This window comes from Leishmania braziliensis, chromosome 35 (assembly GCF_000002845.2).
Source record: "Leishmania braziliensis MHOM/BR/75/M2904 complete genome, chromosome 35".
NCBI lineage: Eukaryota > Euglenozoa > Kinetoplastea > Trypanosomatida > Trypanosomatidae > Leishmania > Leishmania braziliensis.
The window spans coordinates 586,513-610,249 of record NC_009326.2 but is presented as its reverse complement, the minus strand read 5'-3'; the positions used below and the strand labels follow the sequence as shown (position 1 = coordinate 610,249).

The 23,737-nt window shown below is 56.8% G+C and overlaps 6 protein-coding genes across 6 annotated transcripts; all 6 read left to right on the top strand.

Annotated features, from left to right (window-relative positions):
* Nucleotides 1–209: 209 nt before the first annotated feature.
* LBRM_34_1530 (conserved hypothetical protein) lies at nucleotides 210–6,050 on the top strand (the record flags this gene model as incomplete). Its single annotated transcript, XM_001568213.2, has 1 exon — nucleotides 210–6,050. One exon carries the CDS (start codon nucleotides 210–212, stop codon nucleotides 6,048–6,050), a length of 5,841 nt encoding a protein of 1,946 aa, XP_001568263.2.
* A 2,331-nt stretch (nucleotides 6,051–8,381) lies between these two features.
* On the top strand, nucleotides 8,382–11,189 carry LBRM_34_1520 (conserved hypothetical protein; the record flags this gene model as incomplete). The annotated part of the gene is made up of 1 exon (XM_001568212.2): nucleotides 8,382–11,189. The coding sequence occupies one exon, from the start codon at nucleotides 8,382–8,384 to the stop codon at nucleotides 11,187–11,189; it is 2,808 nt and encodes a 935-aa protein (XP_001568262.2).
* Nucleotides 11,190–12,209: 1,020 nt separating this feature from the next.
* LBRM_34_1510 (conserved hypothetical protein) lies at nucleotides 12,210–14,552 on the top strand (the record flags this gene model as incomplete). The annotated part of the gene is made up of 1 exon (XM_001568211.1): nucleotides 12,210–14,552. One exon carries the CDS (start codon nucleotides 12,210–12,212, stop codon nucleotides 14,550–14,552), a length of 2,343 nt encoding a protein of 780 aa, XP_001568261.1.
* A 1,796-nt stretch (nucleotides 14,553–16,348) lies between these two features.
* LBRM_34_1500 (conserved hypothetical protein) lies at nucleotides 16,349–18,076 on the top strand (the record flags this gene model as incomplete). Its single annotated transcript, XM_001568210.1, has 1 exon — nucleotides 16,349–18,076. One exon carries the CDS (start codon nucleotides 16,349–16,351, stop codon nucleotides 18,074–18,076), a length of 1,728 nt encoding a protein of 575 aa, XP_001568260.1.
* Nucleotides 18,077–19,581: 1,505 nt separating this feature from the next.
* LBRM_34_1490 (putative metacaspase) lies at nucleotides 19,582–20,889 on the top strand (the record flags this gene model as incomplete). The annotated part of the gene is made up of 1 exon (XM_001568209.1): nucleotides 19,582–20,889. One exon carries the CDS (start codon nucleotides 19,582–19,584, stop codon nucleotides 20,887–20,889), a length of 1,308 nt encoding a protein of 435 aa, XP_001568259.1.
* A 1,368-nt stretch (nucleotides 20,890–22,257) lies between these two features.
* LBRM_34_1480 (conserved hypothetical protein) lies at nucleotides 22,258–23,496 on the top strand (the record flags this gene model as incomplete). The annotated part of the gene is made up of 1 exon (XM_001568208.1): nucleotides 22,258–23,496. One exon carries the CDS (start codon nucleotides 22,258–22,260, stop codon nucleotides 23,494–23,496), a length of 1,239 nt encoding a protein of 412 aa, XP_001568258.1.
* Between the last annotated feature and the right edge of the window lie 241 nt (nucleotides 23,497–23,737).

Below are 23,737 nucleotides of genomic sequence, written 5' to 3'. Positions count from 1 at the left end.
TCTATCCATTGAAGGCGCCGACACTCCAACTTCTGCTCTCTCCGACTTGCTAGTTTTTTCTCGCTCTGTTCTTTTTTGACTGCCATTGGGCTGTGGGCACTTCTCCCCTTGGGAGGTTTCATCATATCATCCCCTTCCTCCAGAGTACCTTCTTCCACCCCTCGTCCTCTCCCTCAGTGTATGAGTAGACAGCCCAGCATATGCGAGACATGTTTTCCAAAGAGAACTTCATCGATTTGGCTCACCAGGCGGTCAGCGCCGTTCGCCGGATTGTGGGCAGTTCTGAGGCACGAGGCGTACGCGATCAACTTTCGGCCACCTCGAGAGTCGTCGTCACAGTCTGTAAGTCGAATACCACGGTGGACGCAGTCACCCTGGAGGTATGGGTGAACGACCTCGTGCATGAGCTGGAGCTGCAGTTGATGCAGAGCGCTGCTGTCATCGAAACAGCAACAGCGGGGGAGGCTGTAGTTGCGTCAAGTAGCATCAAAGAGGAGGCATCGAGGCCGCTAAGCGAGCCGGCGCTCATAGAGAACCTCGAGGTCGCACGAGCACTCATGTATTCCTGCAACGCAGAGGAAGCTGCGAAGGTGTACTTGAAAAAGAAGTTGGTGGCCGCCCTCGTGCAACTCTACAGCAACGCCACGCTCACGCAGAAGCTGCGTGGCTGCTGCGCCAACGTTATCGTTGGCGTGTGTTCGTCACAGCAAATGCTGTTGCGCGACTTCATGCTTGTCTGCACCAATCACCTGCGCCTTCCCCCACAGGACCACAATGGTCACGTTCTTCGAATCCTTATTGCGTCGCTCTTGGTCGAGGTGCTCCACCAGTTTCAGATGCGTTACTACGGCTGGCTCAAGACAGATCTGGACGCGGAGACAACAGCACACTGCGCGTCACTCATAGACTGCCTCTTTGAAGTGTCGTACTCCCTCATGGTGGAGAACGTAGCTGCCGCATCACGCACCGAAACCGCGTCTCGGACGACGTCATACGAAGCGGAGGAGAGTCTCAGGTCGGCGTCGCCGTCTCCGATGCCAGCACCACACGAAGAGACCCCCGCGCCGACAGCAGCGGCGAGCACCGAAGATGGAAACAGCTGCGAGAAGACAGTCCCTCCCACGACACCAGTCACTACGATCGCTGGAAATAGTGACACCACGGCGTCTTTGCCTGCCAGCACCTCCTCAAGTGCGCCCGCCAACAGCGAGAGTCTCAACCTCACCACTTCGGTTGTATTCTTGGCGGTTGTCGCTGGTGTGTATCGCGCACGGCCCGCCCTCAAGACCTACTTGGTGTGCCACTACAGCGCTGAATACGCACAGGTGTGGGTCAAGGTAGCCTCATGTCTCACGAAGATGCGCACCAATCTATTCCTATCTCTTTCGTCTCGCTCGCCCGTGTCGATCATGCTGGAGTCGATGGAATACTGGCGGGCCGAGATGCTTGAGGGCCTGGTGGAGCTATGCACGACGGACAGCTTCACAATTCAGCGAGCCACCGTGATGGCGTCCATTGCCGAAAGCACCACCAGCGATGGTAGCAGCAGCAGCGAGACAAACCAGAAAGGTATGGTGCGTTCTACCAAGGCCAGCCTCCGCTCAGCAGCGCATGTAACAGCATCCCTGTCCAGCGGCACCGCCGCTGCTCCCGCCGGCTCCGGCCTGAGCCTCAGCAGCGGCGGCCGGTATCAGTTCGTGCCGATTCCAGCAGACTGGGCGACTTACCTGTCGCGCAGCTCCTCGGCCGTGTGGCGCCTTGCCTCCGCCCTTTTTCCATGCACCGTCACCTCGGAGGGCATCAACATCCTCAAGGCTGTGCTGCTGATGCTAAACACGCGCCACGCCTCAGCAGAGGCCCTGTACCGTAGCACCATTTCCACGCTTACATTGCTGTGTGTCGCGAACCCGCGCAATGCCGTGCTGCTGTCTGAGCACCACTTTCTGCTCACCATCATGGCCCTGGTCAACTGTAACCAGCTGAGTGTCTTTCCGGCCTCCCAGCAGGTCACCTTGCACTTTCGCCATGGCGAGCCAAGTAGCTCCTCGCCGATGGCGGCGCAGACGCAGACCCTCACCCTCACCCCGCCCAACACCCTGAACGTGAACACGACCCAGCTCACCTTCTGTCTTCTCAACACCCTCACCTCCACAACCTTCTCCAAGGCAACTGTGAAGCTGCTGATGCAGGGCATCAAGGACATGTGCTCGATGCCGTCATCTCAGACGGATGTCGATATAATTGAGAACTTTCTCTACGGCCTCGGCCGCGCCTTCATTCCACATCCACTACTCTTCTTTCCTGGAGATGGCTATGTGAGCTGGCGCCTGAAGCACATGTTTCCCCGAGGTAGCGGCTACTCCTTCACCGCGTGGGTCTACCCGACGTGCGTGTGGACTGGCGGCAGCTGCCTCTACTCCTTTATGGATCCGAGCGATACGCGGGTGAGCTTGCTGATCGTCGCCGACGGACGACAGTGCTCACTGGCGGTGCGGGTGAACAAGGCGGGTGGCGAGCCGACTGAACTACTCTTGAGCAGCGGCACCTTCTCTACATCCACCTGGACGCATGTGGTGGTGAATCACGGTGTTGCCCTGAACGTGTACATCAACGGTGAGCACATCGAGGGGGTACACGTCGTGCCATATCCCAAGGAAAAGCACTCCATCATGTTCAACATTGGCGGGGCCGTGCAGCTCCCAGGGTTCTTAGGCTTCATGTCGGGCATGAACATCTCTGCCACCCTCTCCGAGAAAGAGATTGCTAAGCTTCACGCCTCCGGGCCTGCTTCCTATGACCCCTCCAGGGACTGCGCCTCGTTTCTCAAGCCCTTCTTTGAGGACCAGTCGAGCTTTCCGACCGACCTGCAGACGCCACCCGCGCCACTTTCCCTGCACCAGAACGACATGATCACGAAGAAATCGGCAGAGTTCCGGTGGAACCGCATCGAGCTCTACGTGCCGACCGATATTGAGGAGCTGATTGCACCGAGCAAGGTGGCTGAGTGGGTCCTGGGTATACTCAGGCACCGGCGGACGGCGTCGATGCAGAACACGTCGACCTTCATGAACGTGGCGAAACTGAGCATCAGTCTCCTGTCAACATCCATGCAACTCTCGACGACGGAGCAACTGACCCAGCTGGTGCTCAAGAGCTACTTGAACCGGCTGCGCACTGAGGTGCTTTCGTGGAGGGTAACGTTCCCCGAGTTTGCCTCTCTGATGCTGCAGTCCGTGTCGCAGCGCGGTGGCGGCAAGGCACTTCACCACCACGCTTGCACGCAGCGCGTCTTCGACCTCCTTCTTAGCTGCGTACTGCGGCCAAGTGCCCACGGCAACAGCGTCGCGCATCACCGGGTTAACGTCAGCCGGGATCCCCTAGATCCGAGCGATGAGAGCGCCACGGGGTCGACTGCGGCGTCGGCGGCGTCGTCACCGCGCTACACTGCCGTGCAAGAGGCGAACGCCACGAACATCATCTTGCGCGAACTTAGTGACTGCCTTCTTGTGAAGGAGAACAAGGAGATGTTCCAGGAGGACTCGTCGCGGTTCGAGAGCATCCTGAGTGTCTCTCTCCGCCTCCCCAAGGAGTGCATCAAGTCTGTCGTGATTCTTATCGAAAAGCTGTGCCGTAGTGAGGCGGAGCTGCGCCAGGTGCTCCTTTTTCTTCTCACACCGAGCTCCGTCAGCCCAATCGCGGACACAGCAAAGGTGTGGGTGCTGCGCATGCTTTTTGACATTGCGAGGGAGGAAAACACAATGCGCGAAATGATCCAGGAGTGCTTCAAGGGCCGCGGCATCACGTTCATAATGCTGCTCATCAACGGTGAGAACCACTCTAGTGAGGCAATACGCCTCTTGGCGCTTGGCCTCCTCTCGCTGTTGATGCCACTGAAGGCCTGCACGAAGCTCTTCAAGAAAAACGACGGCTTTGACATCCTCTCACTGGCGCTCACGGAGCCGCGCAACGACATACCGATCGGCATTCGCACTTTTGACGCGCTTTTCCAAGTCGCCTTCGACGAGTTCCGGCGCCATCGGGAGAAGAAGCCGGAGGCGGACAGCATCGCCTCGCGGCTGATGGCCACTGCGCATATTTTGCACCGCCAGAAGCAGCGCGACCCGAGCTTGTCAGCCACGGCCGGCGGCGGAAGCAAGTCGTCGACCAGCGTCACACTCGCTGGACTGCTGCAGCAGAGCCGCGTGCAGCGGCGCATTGCGGACCATCTGGGTCACACGCCCTCCATCATGGTGAACCACCTTGGCACGCGCCGCGGCTACAGCTTCGAGCATACGCATGACTACGGAAGGGTCAGCGAAGATTTTGGTGAGCTCGTACTCCTGCACAAGGGCAGCGGTTATCACAACCTGCACCTTCCGCTCGCTTTGAAGACGGTTCTGTGTGTGCTGGACTACCTCATTCGAGTGGTGGTGCACCGGCTGTGCTCAGACTCGCCGTTGGTGATCAGTTCAGCCGCGGCAGCGACGGTGACGGCATTCAGCAGCAGCAACATTGCTAGCTCCTCGACAGACTACCTGACAGCAACGGAAGAGTATCCCACGTTGCCAACGCAGAGCCAAGAGAACGGAGTTCTGGGGATGACCACACGAACTGCGCAGATGGATGACGAGCGCGTGGTAGTTGAGGTGCTGAACTACCTGGAGAAGTTGATTGAGTGGCCAAAACACGCGCTGAAGGTGATGGACATACCGTGGCTGAGTGGCTTGTGGGCGGCGGTTCGGGTCCTCTTTGAGAAGCCGGTTGACCTGAATGGTACCACGGGGGTGGTGACGCCTGTGCGGTTTCCGGAGCCAGAGACGATGTCCACCGCGCCTCCTGTGGCCGGTAGAGCTCGTCCCCTCTCTCTGGCGACGCTGCAGCCAAGCGAAGCCTCTATTCGACGTCTGCACCACTACCGCAGTGAGTTTGTGGCCGAGGTGACGAAGCACTGCCGTGCGATCATTCGAAAGATGGTCATTCTCGACATCTCCATGAATGAACGGGCGCAGATTCGATCGATCCGAGACGGCGAGCATCCACCGCGTCTTGTACGGATCGTCCTCGAGGAGGTGGCACGCTACTTCTCCGTTCAGAAAAATGGTGAGCTGCTCGAGAACGCCGGCACCATCATCCGGAACTTGAACTCGCTCTTTAAAGACGTACACACCGCTTTGCGTCCGTTCCCCTCAGCGCTCGGCGTGGCCATTGTCGTCGCCATCACAAACATCTCCGTATCCAGCAGCATGCAAGTGAGACGTCGAATGAAGAACAGCAGTAACCTCCTGACAATCCGTGATAACCTCGCCTTCTACGTCTTGCGTGAGTCTCGGAGGTTTTTGCGGCTGCGCAAGAGCTCGCTGAACCAGCTCATTCACATGAACGCTAACAACGCTAAGTCCATCACAGTGCTGCTCTTTCACCTCTCAAACAGCATCAAGGAGAACAACGTGAACGAGGTGGAGGTACTCGCAATGCTGATCCGGCAGCTGGCGGGTGCCGACTCGGCCCGACTGCGAGAACTGCACGCGCTGCTAGGTGACAGCAAAGACGTGCACCCCTTGAAGGAGCTGCTGAGAGGTAATGCGGGGGCGATCACCGGGCAGAGATCGACGGCTTTAGGCACGCACGCCTCACAGTCCGTCCTGTCGGACCACTGCTGGAGCGATACACTTGTGGATGTGGACTTAAGCGCCGGCGGCGCGGAGCTGGCTACGTGGGGCCCAAACTACCGTGCTTGCTCGAGCTTGCTGAAGGAGGAGGACGGAGAGCTGAGCCTGGGTGCGCACACCGTACAGCTGCTGGAGTGGTGCAAAACACACCAGGAAACGTGGGCTGCTATTCAGAGAAATGTGCACGCTGCGATGGCAAGCATGGGACTAGAGAAGATCGATGAAAAGGCGCAGCAGCAGCAAATCAACAGCACCAGCGGATCCCAGAAGGTGTCGACCGGTGCGTTCGTTGGGCTTAGCGATCGGAGCAAGCGCGAGCTCCAGCAGCTGCGGGACGAGCTTGAGTCAGAGCTTGCGAAGCTCAAGGCCAATGACCAGTGAATGGTGCTCATAAGCAAAGTGCACAAGGCAGAGGTGGCGGGATGCGTATGGCACAAGATTCTGAGGCTCTGGTGTCGCAAGCAGGGAATGGAAGGAAGGCATAACAGTCGCGCGTGACACCGCTTGTAAAGCCCCATCGTCTTGTTATTTGGCTGTGTCTTCTGCCCCCCCCCCCTCTCCCTCCCCCTACTTGCACGCAAGTGCACACTTACTCACACTACTGTCGTGATCGCAGCTGCTCAACTAACATCTCTGTGTTTTTTTCTACTTCTTCACTGAGCAATTTCTCCATGTCACTGTCCCTCTGTGCTGCGTAGCTGACCTCGATGACGCCTTTCATGATCTGCATGTACCATATAAAATCACTATGATGGAGGGGTTGACAGAGAAAGAAGAAAGGCGCATCGTCTGGTCTGGGTGTGTGTGTGTGTGTGTGTGTGTGTGTGTATGCACGTCCTTCTTTCCCGCCCTCTCTCCCTATACCTCAGCGGGTATGGCTGTCCCACTAATCTATGTTTTATCCGTTCGCGGATTTACTTTTGTTCATCACTCTATTGCGATTTACCAAAGGCGTTTTCCTCCTGCATCCCCCTTCTCTTGCTTCCTTCTCTGCTCTCAGACCTTCGCTCTCCCCCGACTGCCTACCATCTTTACGCACCGTTATCGAATGCTTGCAAGAAACGAAACCCATAAACGACACTCCCAAGACTCCTAAACTCACCCCGAACACCTTCAACCTCCTCCGTCTTAGCTTCATTCATCCTGATCGAGCGCGAATACGCCGACACACATGAGTCCCGCCCCACGAACCCCCTTCCCTTGCGGCAGGGTCAGTCGCTCTGTGTGTGCAAGTTTGCAGTGCGAAGCTGTGCCTGTACTGCCCTAACTTTTGCTCTTGCCCCTTGCTTGCTGCATGCCCATCACGTCACTCCTTGTTCGTCGCCACTCTCCGCCACCACCACCCCTGTCCCTCACTTCGTCCTATTACTGATCTACACACTTCCCCCTTCTTCGCCCACGGAGCACACACGTACATTGATGGGTTGCCTCTACGCGCTCTCTCGGTGAAACGCACCCACTGCACATCTCCGTCTTCCTCCTCAATCAGCACTTTCATAAACTCCCCTTTCAACAACCAAACGGGGAAGCATCTGCTGTTTTTTGTTTTCCTCGCCAAGCAAAAGAAAGCGCGGAAGGGATTAGAGACCGTCTGCATCAGTAGCGTCAATTCGCGCCTTGACATTGACTACCTCCTTCTCCCTCCCCCCCCCCCCAAAAAAAGGAGCAGCCGCAGCTGCTGATCCCTCTTCGCTGTGAACGCACAGCCGACGTACACTCCCTGGAGCATAAAGGGAAGACACGGAGAGATAAGAGGGCTACGTCTTCGCTTTGGGGCCATTTCTTTTTTTTTTTTCGTTCGCCCCATTCGCTCTTTTGCTTTTCTGTTCAGTATTCTCGCTGCCTCGTTTGCATCCGCATGCACAAGGAGGTCTGCCAAAGCTGAGTGAAGAGAGGCTTCTTCACTTTTCTTTGTCTTGTGTTTCACCCTCCCCCTCCCCATAGCATACTGGACAGAACTAGAGGTGTGTTTGTGTGTTCTTATCTGCTCCTCAACCTTCTCCAGAGTTCTTCTTGTGACACTTTATGCCCTTGCCTCCACTCCCCTCTTGGTGCGCAGCCCTGCGTTTCTTCGCATTTTTTTTACTTCAGCTGTTTTCCCCCTTTTAGCGCTGCATTCTTATTTCTCATTCTTCTGTTTTTTGAATTTACTCCTCCCCGCCTCGCACCACCTCGCACGCACTCTTGCACCGGTCAAATTGCGCTTCTGCTGGTTCTCGAATTGGTGCTGATGTGCTCGTGTAGGGGTGTGGGTGTTGGGGACCTCATTTGCACCATCGCCCCATCTCCCTCCCTGCACCTCCCTCCGCTCAGACTTTCGCGGCTGTAGCGCATGGCATTGGAGGCCTTCACACACTCCCCCTCTTTTCTTTCGCGTGAGGAGTCTTCGGTGGAGCTCACTTGTGTCTTCGTCGGCACGCGTGTGTGCGTGCGCTCGAAGGTTTGTGCGTTTTCTTCTCTTTTGTGTCTCCGATCGTCTCTCATCTCCATTCGCTCCTCTTCTTCTCTCTTTGGTTCCCTCTCTCAGCGTGCCTGAGTTGCTTCTACTGCTGCTGTCCACCGCCCCTCTGCCTGGGCCTTTCCTCCTCCCCTTTTCCCTGGCACCGTCTCGGGTGGACTGTGGCTTTTGTTTCCTCTTTCTCTCATCGGCCTCACACGGTGCGCTTCGACTTTAAATTTCCATTGCTTCCGTCCAAGCACGAGCAAAGAAAGATGCCTGCGATCCACTGTGATGAGGCAACGATTTACGCCAGTGTCGCCCTTCTCTGCGGGGTGGTAGCTCTCTTAGCGATGACTCGCGCTTTCCTCTATACGCTTGGGGCCCTTATTTGCCACGTGGTGGGGGATAGACGCCTTCCGCCCTTGCTGGAGCATAGCATGTGCGCGGCGGTGCTGGTCACCGCTGTTGTTCTCTTTGGCGATGTTAGTGCCCTCATGCCGTGGGTGGTGCTACTCGCCACCGTCACTAGCGGTGCGTTCTGCTGGTCACTACGGAGTCTCCGCTGGATCGGCGTGAGCAGCTTTGTGTTTTACTCCCTCGTTGTGATGCACCTGGTGGGCCCTGCACTTGTGGAAGAGGTGGACCTGAGTAGGCAGGAGTGGTCCGCACTCGTGCAGGGCCAGCGAATGCTGATCCTTTCGCTGCCGCCGTTACCCTCTTTGAGCATCTACTCCTACTATGACAAGGTGACGATCGAGGGCAGCTCGTCGCCTCTGGCCACCTCAACAGCATCAGCGGCGTTACCCAGACTACTGCTTGAGCTATCAGTGTGGTGGACAAACAGTGTGAAGTGGGTCAGTGAGTGCAACGAAAGTATGAAGAAGCGCCGAAGGCGCGATCACATCACGCAAGGTGCGGAGCCCCCGTTCTCCATGTACCTCCTTGTAGCCAGTGGTGATAACACGCAGCTGTCGCACTACACGCGTGATATCCGTACCACAACACCTGTCATGGCAGGCAGTGACCGCATCCACTTGGTCGGCCGCCGTAACGCGATTCGGCACAGCCATGTGTACTGTATCATTCCAGACAGTCGCACCGACCCCACGTCACCGCCGGCGGCAACTATACCTACATTCGTGGATGTACGTTGTCTGCAGCTTCGGGATGGCACCTTGCTGCGCAACGTCACCATTCACTGGGCCGTTTACCCATCGTCGTCGCTAGCGCCATCGACGACTGCAGACGCGGGGCACACGCTGGACTCTTTGAGCAGCGCACAGTACGCTTGGCGGTCGCTCCATGTAGGCGCTGACTCTGAGCAGTCGTGCGCGGATGTGCAGGCGCAACTGCAAGGAGAGCTGGGCGTTGCTGTCTCCTCGTCGCTAATTGAGTGCGTCGACGAGGTAGACGTGGCGAAGCTACCGCTGTCGTTTGTCACCAAGGCACCGCTGTTCGTGTGGCTTGGGTGGCAGTTCCCTGGCTACGTGCACCGTGTGCAGGACATGCTTCTCTTCTTCTGTAGTCACGTCGCTTCCCCGATGTGGGCGCTGGTGGTGGTGACCTGTCATGTGAGCTGGGAGGCCACGCTCGCGCTGGCGCATCAGTGCGGAGTTTGGTTGGTGGAGATGGCGCCGTACGTGAAACGGGGGGCAGAACACGTCGCTATCTTTTTGGGAGGGGCTCTGTGCAGCTCCTCCACAAGACGAGAGGAGTCAATCGACGCAGACGGAGATCGCGTCGATGCCCGGGAGGCCCTGTTACGCGCTTTAGCAACTCCATCGTCGCGGTGTGCCACATTTGCGCGCGCGCACGCGGCGCATTCCGCCTTCCGCGCTGGCGCACAAACGCGAACGTCTGTCGTCGCCATCGTGTCTGCCGCCATGGACACCCTCGACTTGGTGCCAGGTGTGTGGTCCGTGTATACTTGGTCGTGGAAGGCGGAGTACCGCATCACACTCTGGATCGTCGCGGCGCTACAGCAAGCCTTTTTTTGCGCGTTCAGCGTCATTCTGCAGCCGGTGGCCCGAGTGTTGATTATCGCCGCGCAATACTTGGCGGCTCTGGTGCCGAAGATCGTCATTGCACTGCACTATCTGTGGCGATGGATTTCCCAGCTGCGCATCTTAGCCTACTTTTCACCCTTCTGCACTTTCATGTGGGCGCTGGAGAAGCGTGTGTGGCGCTACGAGTGGGCCACGCTCAAGGTAGTGCTGGCCTTTCTCGCAGCCCAGGGCGAGAGGGTGGTGTATGTATGCGCCAGGTACGCTGCTGTGGGTGGTGGCTATGCGACCAGTCTAGTGCATCACTACAGCACTACTTCCCTTTCTACTCATATGGCTGTCTTCTTCCTTCAGACGGCTCTGCTGGGGATCGCGATGCGCAACGAGCTGAACCAGTTTGTTGTGGCAGAGCAACAGCAGCGAACGCCAGCCCGCAGCTTCCTTGCTCGCTGCATACCGGCCAGCATGGCCACGTGGCTGCCACCGAACGTCTTAGTGAATCGTGTCAATGGCCTCTGGATGCTGGTACGTGCTTATCTTGTTGAGTGTGTGCGGTATTTCCTGCTGCATGCAGTTGCCACTTTAGTGCTTATCGGTCTGTCTGTGCTGCCCTTCGCCAGCAAGCTCTACGCCCTCTCTCTCCGCTGTGTGTTCCCTTGGTTGTCAGGTCAGTACTTCCTCATCTTCTTCTCCCACGATCGACCGCCGATACGACGCGTCGCGGTGTACTTCGTCGGCCGCATGGTGATTGCAACGGTGCTGCAGGACACCATTGGTGACCTCATTTACAGTGTGCTGAAAGACCTGCTGAGAGCCGTAGGACTCACCGGGGGTCTCGCGCTGCTGCTGTTTGCCTGGCCGCAACGCGCGTCACTGGCAAAGCAGGTCGCCACAGCCATCACTGACAGTCTTCAGGCCACTCCTACCCAGACGCGTGTGAGCATGACGCCCGTTGCCGAGAGCAACGCCACAGAGTTGAAGGCCGCAGAGAAAGTTGCGGAAGACAAGGAAAACGAGGAGGCGCGGCAGCGGGACGTGTCTGTAGTAAAGCAGATCAACCTCGTCGACGCCACTTAATCGCCCGTCGCAGCGACGCGTGCGCCATTTGGAGGCGGATGTGCGAAGGCGCGATCACCAGTACTACGAGGGAAAGACGAAGGGTGCATCCACATACGCACGCCGCTGGGAGTACATATGCCGCTGTGGTGTTGCTTCGGGTCAACACGTGCGCTACAGCTCGCCTCCTTTCTCCTCTACCCTCACGTATCCTAAACAACTCATTCGAAGGAAGATGAGACACGTCTGCCAAACAGTGCTGCGCGCTCGTTTACGTGAGCCAGCGGCCTCGTCAGGGTGTCATCCAAAGAAGCAAAGCCAAAAGGTGAAGGGACACGCAAAGGGTGCGTACCAACGAAGGCGACCGTTGCAGCGTGCAAGCGAGATTTTGCGTGCGTGCCTGTGTGGGTGTGTATGTGGCGTATGGGCGACCAACTCTTCACAGGCCCATACGCTTTGAGACAAGGAAAAACAACGAGAGTGACTACCACATTGGGTGGGTGGGTTAGTGAAGAGTGGGCAACACACTGTACTCATTCATGACGAAGAACTGCAGATTCAACTGTCATAGAAAGAGAGAGACGTCAGCGTGCACGGTGGTGTGGCGACGTCGCCGTGTATGGTGCACCGGCACTTCACAGCCTGTTCCCTCTCCCCGCCCTCGCCCAACTGGTTCTTTATACATCGTTCTCACGCCTCATGGGATGCCCTTCTCCCCGCCCCCTTGCCAGCCTCTCTCTTCGCACCTCCTTTTCCCTCCTTTCCACCCACCCCCCGCCACCTACACACTCTCCCCTTCTTCTTCTTCTGACGACGACGACGACATCTCTGCGCCAGTATTGGAGATCTCCGCTGCGTAACGGGGCTTTTGTAGCTCGACCTCGTGGGTTGCACCTCTATCGTGCTCTGCCGCTCCAGCTGTATCGCGGTGCTAAAACTCACTGGCATTAAACACACGCACACACACACACATACACGAGAGCAGTGGAAAAAAAAATACAAATGAACACTGTCACACTTGAACACGTCGCTGAACGCAGAATGCAGCACTCCCTTCAGGGTGCATCATTGCCCGATGCGCTGGTGCGTGCCATACGCGCAGCCAGCAAGGCTTTTTTCCAGATCCAGGCCTCCCGATACGCAAAAGAGGCCAACAGCAAGTCGGACTTGGGCTTTGTGTCGCTTGTAATGAAGACAAAAATGCTTGGGCCGCAGGTGAAGTTCGATTGCAATCACCTGTTGCCCAGTGCCTGGTCTGAGCTGTACCGCGCCGCTGTGAATGAGCTGGCGGACGCCAACGCCACAGAACTCTGGGGCCTTGTCTCCGCAGTGCTGAGTGTGGTAGAGCAAGGCGCGGCCGACTGCGTAAACGCGAGCGTCGCCATTGTCAAGTGGCACAACTTGTTTGATAATGAGCTCGCAGACGCCGAAGAGGTGATTTGGCGGTTGCAATGCGAAGACCCTCATGATAGTCTGGATGCCGTTGTCGAGGAGTTCGGGTCGAGTGTACTAGTCCGCATCGAAGGCGCATTTCTCACTGGGCGCTTTCACGCTGCCGCGTCGCTCATAGACGCGCTGCTGCAGTACCTGCGCCGCGGTGGGTCAGCATTGCTGACCGCGGAAGTGGAAACGGCCTTGGCCAACGTGAAGCGGCTGCTGACGGTTTCATTTCATGACCCGGTGAGCCACCGTCAGTGGGTGGAGGCCGCGAACGACGAGGTGCAGGACTCGCGCATCATTTTTTTGCATGCGTCCCGAGGCAACCAAAGCGGCTACGACGATGACAGCGGCAGCGGCAGTGGCGGTGCCACGGTGATAGACAGGCTGGTCGGCGACCTCTGCGCCACCTCCTTAGACATCATCCTGCTCATCACGAAGGATGCAAAGCGGATGTGCGAGCGGTGTTGCGACTCGCACCGCACCGCCACAGATTTTCTAACAGCGGTATGCGCTATCGTGGAGCCCTACGCTAGCCTCGAGCGTGTCTACTCTCTCTTTGGTAAGTACGTGGATAACTGGTCCAGCAACGAAGGTAGTCAGTGGTACTATGAGTGCATCTTGGCGGTTCTGAGAGTGAGCTCGGTAGCGGACATGGTGATGGCAATGCACGAGGTGGCGACAATTGCGGCGGAGGCACTTCCTCATGCGCTGGCGCTCCCCTCCACCCTCGGCAACGAAGAGGCATACGACTGCGACAACAATGACGCGGATGAGGATAGCGATACGGTGAGCCTCAGCGCCATCACCGCCGCCGCAAAGCCGCCGAGTGCAGCAACGACGCGGCGCTTCGTACTGGCGTGCATGGCAGCCCATATCGCGGACCTGTGTGCGCCGTCGGTCGTTGCCACCTCAGCAGCCGAGATTCACCTGACATTCTGTCGCAACGAGCTTATCACGGCCTACTTACGGCTCTTCGCACTGCATCCACGCACATGGCGCACTGCGGGCCTCTATGCCTGCTGCTCGCCCCTGAATGACCCATCTTTCCTCAGCGAAATTGTGCTTTTCATTACTCCGACGGCCGCGGTGGACGAGCGTGTGTACCGCAGTCTGCGTGCCTTCTTCCACACCACGTGGAGCACTAGCAGTGACCATCAGCAGGTGATACGCGCAAAGCTGGAGTCCGCACTGCCGGAGCACGCGACGGTGGCGAAGTGGTGGTCCGCCATGGAATACTACTACGCCGAGTCCTACCGGGAAGCACATCGGTACATTATCAAGACACAGTTCACCGGCGGCAGCTGTGCGCGCGCGGTGTGGCTGGCCGTGCAAACGCGGCTAACGGAAGTAATCGAGTCTGAAATCCGCCGCCAGCTTACGAACAAAGACGCCCTGGAGAATGCGCAGCTCTATATGGTAGGCTCCGCTGTTCAAAATGGGCTCATTGCTATAAGCGCCTGCACAGACGTGGAGCTGGGGCGCTACCTATGCGCTGTTGCAGCGCTCTCAGCATACCGGCAAGCCGCGACGGCCGCCAACGCGTCTCTCGCGGCGCTTACGCCTGGCCGGCCATCCTCGTTTCACCCGTCGCTGTCGTCGTCTCGAAAATTAGGATTCGCTCTTGAGGCGGTGGCTACATGTCTGCAGACGATTGAGACGGCTTTGAAGAGTCTCGACGAGTGTCACGCAATGGTGCACCCGTCCACGACCTTCACCCTCGTCGAGCATGGCGCCTCGCTGCTGCTCTCACTGCGCCAGCTCATGATGGACCCCAAAACAGGGGAGTCCACCAGCTCTGCCCACGTCTCTAGCTGTTTGCTGCCGCTGCTGGTCGAGTCGTACGAGCTGGCAAGCATTCACAATGTCCCCCGCAACCCGCGCCTAGCAGATCGTAGTCGCGCCTTGGCTGAACAGCTAGCTCACGTGCACCAGACCTGCATTTGAATGAGCAACAGGGGAAGGCTGCGCGAAGAGGGAGGCGGAGAAGACGGCGCATGGGTGCTGCATCCGTACCTCCCCCACTGCAGCACCCATGCGCCTCTCAAGCACAGTAAAGGGATAAGCTGCCGAGAAAGAGGGGAGGTGTTTCGGCCTTTGCATAGTGGGGGGGACGTGTTTGTATGTCACGGCTGCCTCAGCGTGGGTGCGGTGTTTGCCAGCGACAAGCAAAGTTGTAGCCTGTTGGCTACTGTTGTGGAGTGCGTCTGGGCGACGGCGTTGTGCCGTAAGCCGGAAAAGCAGAAGAGTTGGGGAGTTTTTTTTCGCTTTTGCAGAGGCATAAAAACTACACGAAGTCTCCAGAAGACAAGCAGCGCATCATCATCGTCATCATCACTGCCTTCGCTTTGCTTCTCTCATCCGCGCAGACGCGAGGTGGGGTAAGCGCGTTATGAGCGGTTTTCTCGCTTCGCCGCGGTTGGGGTAGCGAAAGGGGGAGGAGGTGGTTGCAGGGTGGTCTCAAACATGGCTGAACATCCGTTGCCACTGATCAGGTTGCCTAACGCTGGGGGTGCCAGGAGGCTAAACCACGCAGGCACTCACATGCGTATCGATTTGTGGCGTCACGGCCAAGCAGGCAAATATTAGGGCACCTCTTTTTTGTGCCTGCTATGTATGACAATCGGTTACTGTAGTCTTCCATCACACCCTACGTTTCTCCTCTCGCCTGCTTCCCCCCCCCCGCCGCCCTCCACTCCCACCACCGACCACAGCCCTACGCGCACGCGTATATGTGGGTTACGAGGGAAGAACAGCAGCAGCAATAGCAGCCACGATCACACTACCGTTAACTCGTTGTAAGCAACGGCGCTCTCCAACGCACCACTACACAAGTTGTATATCGTTTGACTCGCCAGCACGATACTCCAACCGGCATCCTTCTCCCTCGCCATCTCTCCGTCTGGCCGTTCACCGATTTCCATACTGGCTCCCCCTTCCCCCCTCTCTCCTTTCACCTTTTCAGTAGCTACTACACGTCGCTGTCGCTTCTTGCGGCGGGAGTCTTTTCTGCTCATCTTCTCCCTTTACTTTCCGCTCCATGGAATTGATTTTACACGTTCGCCCATCCACCACCATTTATTGTTCTTCTCTTTCCTCTGCAGTGTGTATCCCATACATGACATCGATCGACTCGTTCTTCGCCTGAAGCCCCCTCCCCCTCCTCCTCCCCCCTCTTTCCCCTCTTTCCCCTCACGCTGCCCTTCTCTTTCTTTCTCAAAAGTGTGCATTTCTTCTCTCTGAAATTTCTCTGCTTGTTTGGGTGTCGCTTTACTTTTCATGCTAACCAAGAAACCGAATCAACCTGTCTCTCTCCTGCGCGCGTTAGCGACTGCAATCATACAGCGTCTGGGCCTGTGTGTGTGTGTGTGTGGTTCCCAGCTATCACCCACCATCCTTCGTCTCCTACTCACGCTCTCACTCCCGACTAAATCAGGCAACTTATCGTATTATCGACTGTGAGCGCGTCCTTTGTGTTTTCCGTCGTCTCGTGCTCTTTCTAGCCCTTTTGTTTCCGTTCTCTCGCCCTTGCCTTTTCAAAGCGGCCCTGTCGCTCCTCCTCTCCCCTCCCCTATTTGTTTACTCCTCTTTCCTCTGCCGTGTCTGGCTTAGTTTTCTCGTTGGTCTCTTCGCGCTTCTGTATGTGGGTGGGGTGACCCCGCTTATCCTTTCGCCATCTCTTCCAGCACGCTCGCCACCCCACGTAGAGAAGCAACTCCCACAGTAGCGTAGAAGAATGCATCATGCCGACAAAGTCTCGCCACTCCTCAAGCCTGTTGTTCCACCGCATCGGGCTTGCATCTGCCATCCTCGTTGTGGTGTGCCTTGCCTTGGGCTACCACACGGGTTATCGCAATACCGAGCACTGGTTTCAGCCACGCCTGGTAGAGCTCCGCACGCTTGAAAGGAAGCTGAAGGTAGCGCTGAGGATGTGCAAGGATGAAACGCAGACACTCATCAGCAGCGAGCAATTGAAGAATTCCCGCGTGCGCGAGATGATACGAGTGGTGGCAGAGCTGGAGGCCGACCAGAGAAAGGAGGAAGACATCTACAAGACTATAGAGATGAAGCGAGAAAACTGCACTGCCACGCAGGCGCAACTGCATAGGCAGGTGGAAGAACAAAGTGAGAGTGATGCTCTCCTTCGACTGGAGGTGGAGGAGCTGAAAGACGGTATCGATACGCTTCAGGTGTCCATTAAGAAGATCATGCACGGCGAGGGAATACCCATCGTAATGCTGAACCAAGGACTGCAGAGGCTACGCTTCCTCTACGCCGATAAGTGCCGTCTCACACCCGGGTGTGTAGAGCTGACCGACGCAGAGCTGATTGAACGGTGGGGCAAGGCCACGGCAGACGAAGCGATCATTAAGGAATTTGTGGAGCGCGGCGAGGAAGCGCAGAGGACTATGGTGAACAATACCTTCCCAGGTGCATCGGGGAACATGACGGACATTGTGCTCCAGCCCACCTTGTTGGAGGAGGAGAATGCCTCGCTTACATCAAAGGTGCCCCTCTTTTTCAACCGCAGCACCTACGAAACGCCGCTGTGCGGCGTGGATAAGGGCGCCGCGTCGCTTCTTCCCATTCGAGTCGTTACCGCGCTCGAGCAGTTCACGGACTACGCCTTCTGTGCCTACCGCTACCACAACCCTAACTTTACTTTCCAGTCAGCATTCACGTATTCCTCAGACACCATGTCCCGGCAGGAACAGGAGCCAAAGAAGGGGATCGTGACGTACCTGCATGAGCTCGTGGGAAGCCCACTCCTTCGGTTCTGCATCGACTGCAAGTTCGACACACGGGAAACGAATTACAGGCTCGCCTGCCTTACAGACCGCGTCCACTCGCACTACGGCACCCACGACTTTTGGGCCGCACGCTCCCTCATCCAAGCCAGCCCATCAGTGCAAGACGCCGCCTTCCGCTACTACGAAGCACAAAACTGGCACCGGAAGAAGATTCTGGCTGTCGTGCTCCACCAAGCCATCCATCACGATGGTCTCCAGTGCAATAACCTCGTTGGCCGCCAGTATGGGCTGCACTACCAGTACCTCCAGTCGAACTACCCAAACATCACGGCATTTCAACAGCACATCTCGGACGAACACCGCCTGCAGTGCTCGCCTTCGCTGGAAATGGTGATAGAGTACATCCAAAAGGTTCGCAGCCAGGCGCCGTACACCTTTGATCACGTCTACCTCTCCATGGCCAAAGAACAACGCAGCACACTGGAGTCGCTCCTGAGAGTGAACGACGCGACTCAGCTGCTGCCGCTGCTGCTACCAGTGTACACAAATGCGGAAACTGAGGCCGCGAAGCCGGGATTCACCGAGCTGGTCGACCTCGAGATCGCAGGGCGCGCCACAGATATTCTTACGAATCCCTTCCTCTCGTCGAGCCGCTATGTCACCGAGATTTTTCTCCTGAGAAATAACCTTGCCCCTGGTGGCCACGTGTGGACGTTCTAGGTGGAGGACAAGCGCTATGTGCCTCGGTGCGTGTGCATGTTTCACGCTTCCTTTGGCTCTAAACTCGTGACGACAGGCAGCAAACGATTTCATTTTTTTTCCAAAAGGGCCGCCCTCTGCCGCAAAACAGAACTTCAAACACCACCTTATCCCCCACTGCTGCTTCGCACCAGGCGATGGGCCTGTGACAGGGCCACAGGGATAAAGTGGTGTTTGAAGTTCTGTTTTGCGGCAGAGGGCGGGGCATGTTGGAGAAAAAATGTTTAACTTGATTGAGGTATGTCGTCTAGTGGAACTTTTTTCTTTGGCTTTAGGTGTGGGCTGTGCTGTCGCTGCGTGTGCTTCTTTTCCCTCCCCCCTACTACTACTACTACCGCCCACTCGCCACACCCATTAGCCTACGCCATTCTCATTTTACGAGAGTTTCTTATTTTGTCATCGTCCTCCGCCTTGGTACGTCAGAGTTCTCCTTTTTCTTTTCCCTGTGTCTGGGTGAAGTGTCAGAGGCGTGGGAAATCCTCGCTTCTCTCCCTTCCTGGCCAAAGCGCTTCCCCTTTCCTGTGCTGTAGAACAACCAGCACTCACAGGAAAGGTTGGGACAGGTGGATGTTGTGTATGTGTATGGATCTCTATGTGCATATCTACTCCCTTCTTCCTCTTCCGTTATGTCTTTAAAGGAACAGGGTGGAGACCCTGGCACTCCTCCCTTTTCTCTACTGCGTCTCTGCTGTAGCTTGGAGAGATCTACCTATCCCACAGCCCCGCATAACCGCGCATGTGCACGCGTACACACGCCTACTCACTGAAGGTGGGCCGTCATGGTGATCACCTCACAAAGAAAATGCACAGTGGGGTGCCTCTTGTGAAGGCGAAGCCCAGCACTGGCTCTCATTTTCCCTCTCTCTCTCTCTCGGGTTACCTGTGCTCGAGACTCATGTGTACACCCCTACTGCAGTTGGGTCTCCTGCTCTCTGCTCCGGCCGCCCTCACCTGCACATACAGAGAGGGAAAGAGTCGCAGACCTTGTGGATTGCCACCAAACAGGAGAAACTCCTCGTCGCGCGTCGCAACAGCAACAACAACAAAAGGCTAAAACAATGGCGGCAAAGAGTGCATTGCTGAGACTTGGGCACTGAGGCAGAGGGCCGTATCAGTGCAGTGGAATTAGCCACTGCTACCACCACAGCCTCGCCTTTTTTTTATTCTGTTCGCTATCCGAGAAGGGGATGTGTCCTGGCGACGCTCGAAGGGTCCTCCGCGTGTATCCCTTCCCTTTCCGGCTGTCTTCTCTATTTGCACTTTCTTCACACACACACACACACCACTTTTGTTGTCACCCCACAAACCCTCTTGACCATCACCTCCACACAATACCTCATCGTTTCATTCGCTTTAGTGTCAGACCAGCGCTGCTGGAACAGCTGAGTACCGGTCATTCACTCACCCCCTTCTCTAGTGCGTCTTCCGGCAAGCAGAGAGGTGAAAAAAGAAGATAAGCAACAACGATGGCAGACCTTCTTGACATATTGGGGATAGGGGCCATGATGAGTCTGGTCCCAATGCTTGCAAACGGTCTTCTCTCGGTCAAGCGACCGCCCAGGGTCGACATCAATGCTGGAAGGCGGCTGATTCACACAGTGCGGCCCATCATTCCCTACCGCGCCCCGGTGCCGTACACCGGCGGCCGTGTTCGAGCGCTCTTCATTGGAATCAACTATACGGGCACGGGCAACGAGCTACAGGGCTGCGTCAACGATGTTCGTCTGATGTTGGGCACGCTGCAGCAGATCTCCTTCCCGATTAGTGAATGTTGCATCCTCGTCGACGACCCGTCATTCCCCGGCTTCACCGGCATGCCTACCCGCGAGAACATCATCAAGCACATGCTATGGCTGACTAGCAACCTGCGCCCTGGTGACGTGCTTTTTTTTCACTTCTCCGGCCACGGCGGCCAAACCAGGGCAACGCAGGACTCGCAAGAGAAGTACGACCAGTGTCTCATACCACTCGATCACAGGAAGAACGGCAGCATCCTCGACGACGATCTCTTCCTCATGCTCGTCGCCCCGCTGCCGCCTGGGGTGCGCATGACGTGCGTCTTTGACTGTTGTCACTCAGCCAGCATGCTGGATCTACCCTTCAGCTACGTGGCGCCGAGGATGGGCAATGGTGGCGTACGCGAGCACATGCAGCAGGTACGCCGCGGCAACTACTCAAACGGCGACGTTGTCATGTTCAGCGGGTGCACGGATAGCGGCACCAGCGCAGATGTTCATAACGGCGGCCACGCGAACGGTGCTGCAACTCTTGCCTTCACGTGGTCGCTCCTAAACACGCATGGGTTCTCCTACCTCAACATACTTCTCAAGACGCGAGAGGAGCTGCGAAAAAAAGGTCGGGTGCAGGTGCCCCAGCTCACCAGCTCGAAGCCGATCGACCTGTACAAGCCCTTCTCCCTCTTCGGCATGGTTACGGTGAACGCGTCCATGATGCATTTCGTGCCGCAGCAGTTCCAGCAACGTCCGCAGAATCTCCCGCCACAGGCGATGCCGCCCCCAGCGGGCTACCCGGCCTATGCACCGCCGCCGCCGCAAGGCTACTACCCCCCACCGCAGGATCAGCGCTGGAGCCATGGCTATCCTGCAGAGGGTGTCCCGGTGCAAGGGATACCGTTGCAGCGGACAACTCTTGGTGTGCCGCAGAATCCGCCGTCGCAGTACTCACCTGCTCCTCCGGCAGGGCAGTACGCACCTCGCCAGCCGCAGCAGGTTCCACCGGCCCAGTACACGTTCAGCTCAGTTCCCCCTCGCTAACACACACCAGAATATATGTATAGCTGTCAGCACCCTCACGATCTCTTCTCTACTGACCCCCGCAGGGGTATCAAGAAGAAGGAAAGAAAAAGACGGGGCTTCGGCACAGGTTCCAGCTCTCTGCCCTCCTCACCTCCTCTCTTCCCGCACCCCCTGTGTGTGTGCGTGTGTGTTGGTATGCATCTCTGGATGCGCAACTCATCAAGGGGAAGGGGTGAAGGCAAGAGGTGACCCGACGTCTCAAACGACAGCGGGAGCTGTGGTTGTAATTAGGGTGCTATTTCTCTTGTTTTCGTTGCTGGGCCTTTACCTCGTTTCCTTTCGGTACTTATTTTCATCTTTTTCTCTTCTCTTGCTTGGGGAAGAGAGCAACGCTGCTGAGGACGCCCCATTGCAATGAAGTGAGGAGGCGATTATCCCAACTGCTGACCTCTGCCTCTCTGCGTATACGTACCTATCTGTCTTTCCCTCTGTTACTGTGCTGTGGGTGGGTGTGTGTGTGGGTGTGTGGGTGGGTGTTGGTACGCTTCGAAAGCCGCTGCGAACAGCTGGTATTTCTTCTCGCTTCCGCCCCATTCATTTGATGCTTTCTCTCTCTCTCTCTATCCTGCTTTCCTCCGTACGTGGCTGTGAGTAGAGAGGGAAGAAGTCAGATGGGGCGTGTGTCTACACTTGACACACAAGAGGACACGAATGGCTAGCAATCCTGATCTTCTGAAAAAGAGCGCAAGCGTGAACTTAAGTTACCCTCTAAGGACGTGACCGACTGATCCCTGTTTCCAGTCAAGAGCGTGCTTTTTCTCTCTTGCACGTGAGTGTGTGTGTGTGTGTGTGTGTGTGTGTGTGTGTGGAAAAAAAGGCGACATTGCTATACTCACCTTGTCAGCATTGGCCGCAGCTCTTGTCTGCTCGTCTCTCTCTCTCTCTCTTGTCCTAGAAGCGTCTCGCTGTCTCCTCTCTTCTTCGCTTCTCTGACACTAATCACCCCACTTCGCGCGTGACCCGCTCCCTGTGCAATGGGGGTCACACACACACACACACACACACACACACACGCAAACACCCCACCCATCTGGGTGCAGATACACGGTAACGTGTATAGATATATGTGTGTGTGGGTGGGTGTGTGAGTGAGTGTACGTGTGGTGCTCGGTATTTGATTACAGAGAACAGATCGATAAGTTGCGAGTTGGAGCGAGAGAGGGGCCCTCTTATGTAGTCGTAGTGCTCTATCACCATCACAGACGCATACGCGGGCAAATAGACGTACAGCCCAGCCACAGTTGATCGTAACGAGTACGTGTTTAATTCAAAAGACAACAAAGGGAAGATAAAGGAAAAAAAAAAAACACATAATACAGTGCAAGCATGTTGCGGTACTATGCAGCAAGCTCTCGCCTAGCACTGCTGGCTGGTGTGGTAAACGCGGGCACGAGCGTACTGTGCCAGTACCCCCGCTGGAGTAGTAGCAACAGCAGCAGCAGTACCTGCACCAATAATGGGACAACCAGTAGCAGCACCGGGTTTAGCTCCGAGCAAAACCCGCACCACGCGCCGGGTGACGGTGCTGAGAAAACAAACGAGTCGGTGTTTGTGAAGGATGCCGTCAGTAACTCCTCCGCCACCAGCGAAATCCAGAAGCGCCACAGGGGCTTCATCGAGCCTTCTGACGACGTCGTCATGGAGACGGCACGCAAGGCGCTCGCCCGGGAAGGACGGGACGAAATTCCTGAGGCGATCGTGTGGAACTGGGAGACGACGGCGCCGCCCATCCTAGCCAGAGGAAAGCAGAACATCTACGACTTCACCGACGACATCCCGCAGCACGTGAAGCCGTTCTGGTATCACGAGTACTACCAGCAACGCGAGTACTTTCAGCTGCAGCGTCAGAAGCGGCCCCTGAAAGAGCGCATGAAGATGTGGGCTGGCGTACTGACAGCTATGGCAGCCGCCGGGGCAGCGCTTACATTCTTCCGCGTGTGGGTAGAGCAGCCACGCGAGATTCGCCAGCTGCGTGAAGAGCTACTGCAGCACACGTACGGGCGTGTTCTCGAGCTAGCGGCCGGGCACGGGCAGAACATCGGCGCCTATCCGTACGCAGTGCACGAGGTAGTGCTGACGGACTCCAACCCGCAGCAGCTGCAGGCGATGCGCTACCGCATCCCCCACACCGCGTACCCCAAGTATGATGTGAAGCGCGTGCGCTCGGAGAGCCTGGACATATTCAAGGACAACGAGTTTGACTGTGTTGTGGACATGTTCGGCCTCTGTCATCTGAGAGACCCTGTCATGACGCTGCGTCAGATGCAGCGCGTCGTAAAGCCGAGTGGGATGATATTGCTGCTGGAGCACGGCGCGAGTCCCTACCCCCCGGTAAACTGGTTTCTCGATTACTTCGCGCAGCAGCACAAAGTCAACACGCACGGTTGCAAGTGGAACTCCCCGATCCGGCAGTACCTGCAGGAGTCACGGCTGGAGGTGAAGGAAATCCGCAACATGCACTATGGCACCACCTACTATGTTGTGGCTTACCCAGAAGTGCTGGAGGCCTACAAGGACCATGAGACAGAGGTGGAGCAGGTGAGCAAGAGGGACAAATCCAAGTAAGAATGTTAAGGAGTGCACCCACCACCACCACCACCCTCTGGAAAGACAGGGTGGGCAGAGACGAAGAACTTGAAGTGAGTGAGATCGACAAGGACTTGTCGGATGCCGGTGTGGGCGGTCGAGCTTCTCACCATTGGCGTGCATTTTTGCTCCCTCTCCCTTCATAGACTTTGAGTGTTTGTGTTGTGGTCCACCTCTCTCTTTCCGTTTCAGCTGACGTCGCTCTGCTTGTTGCTCTCTG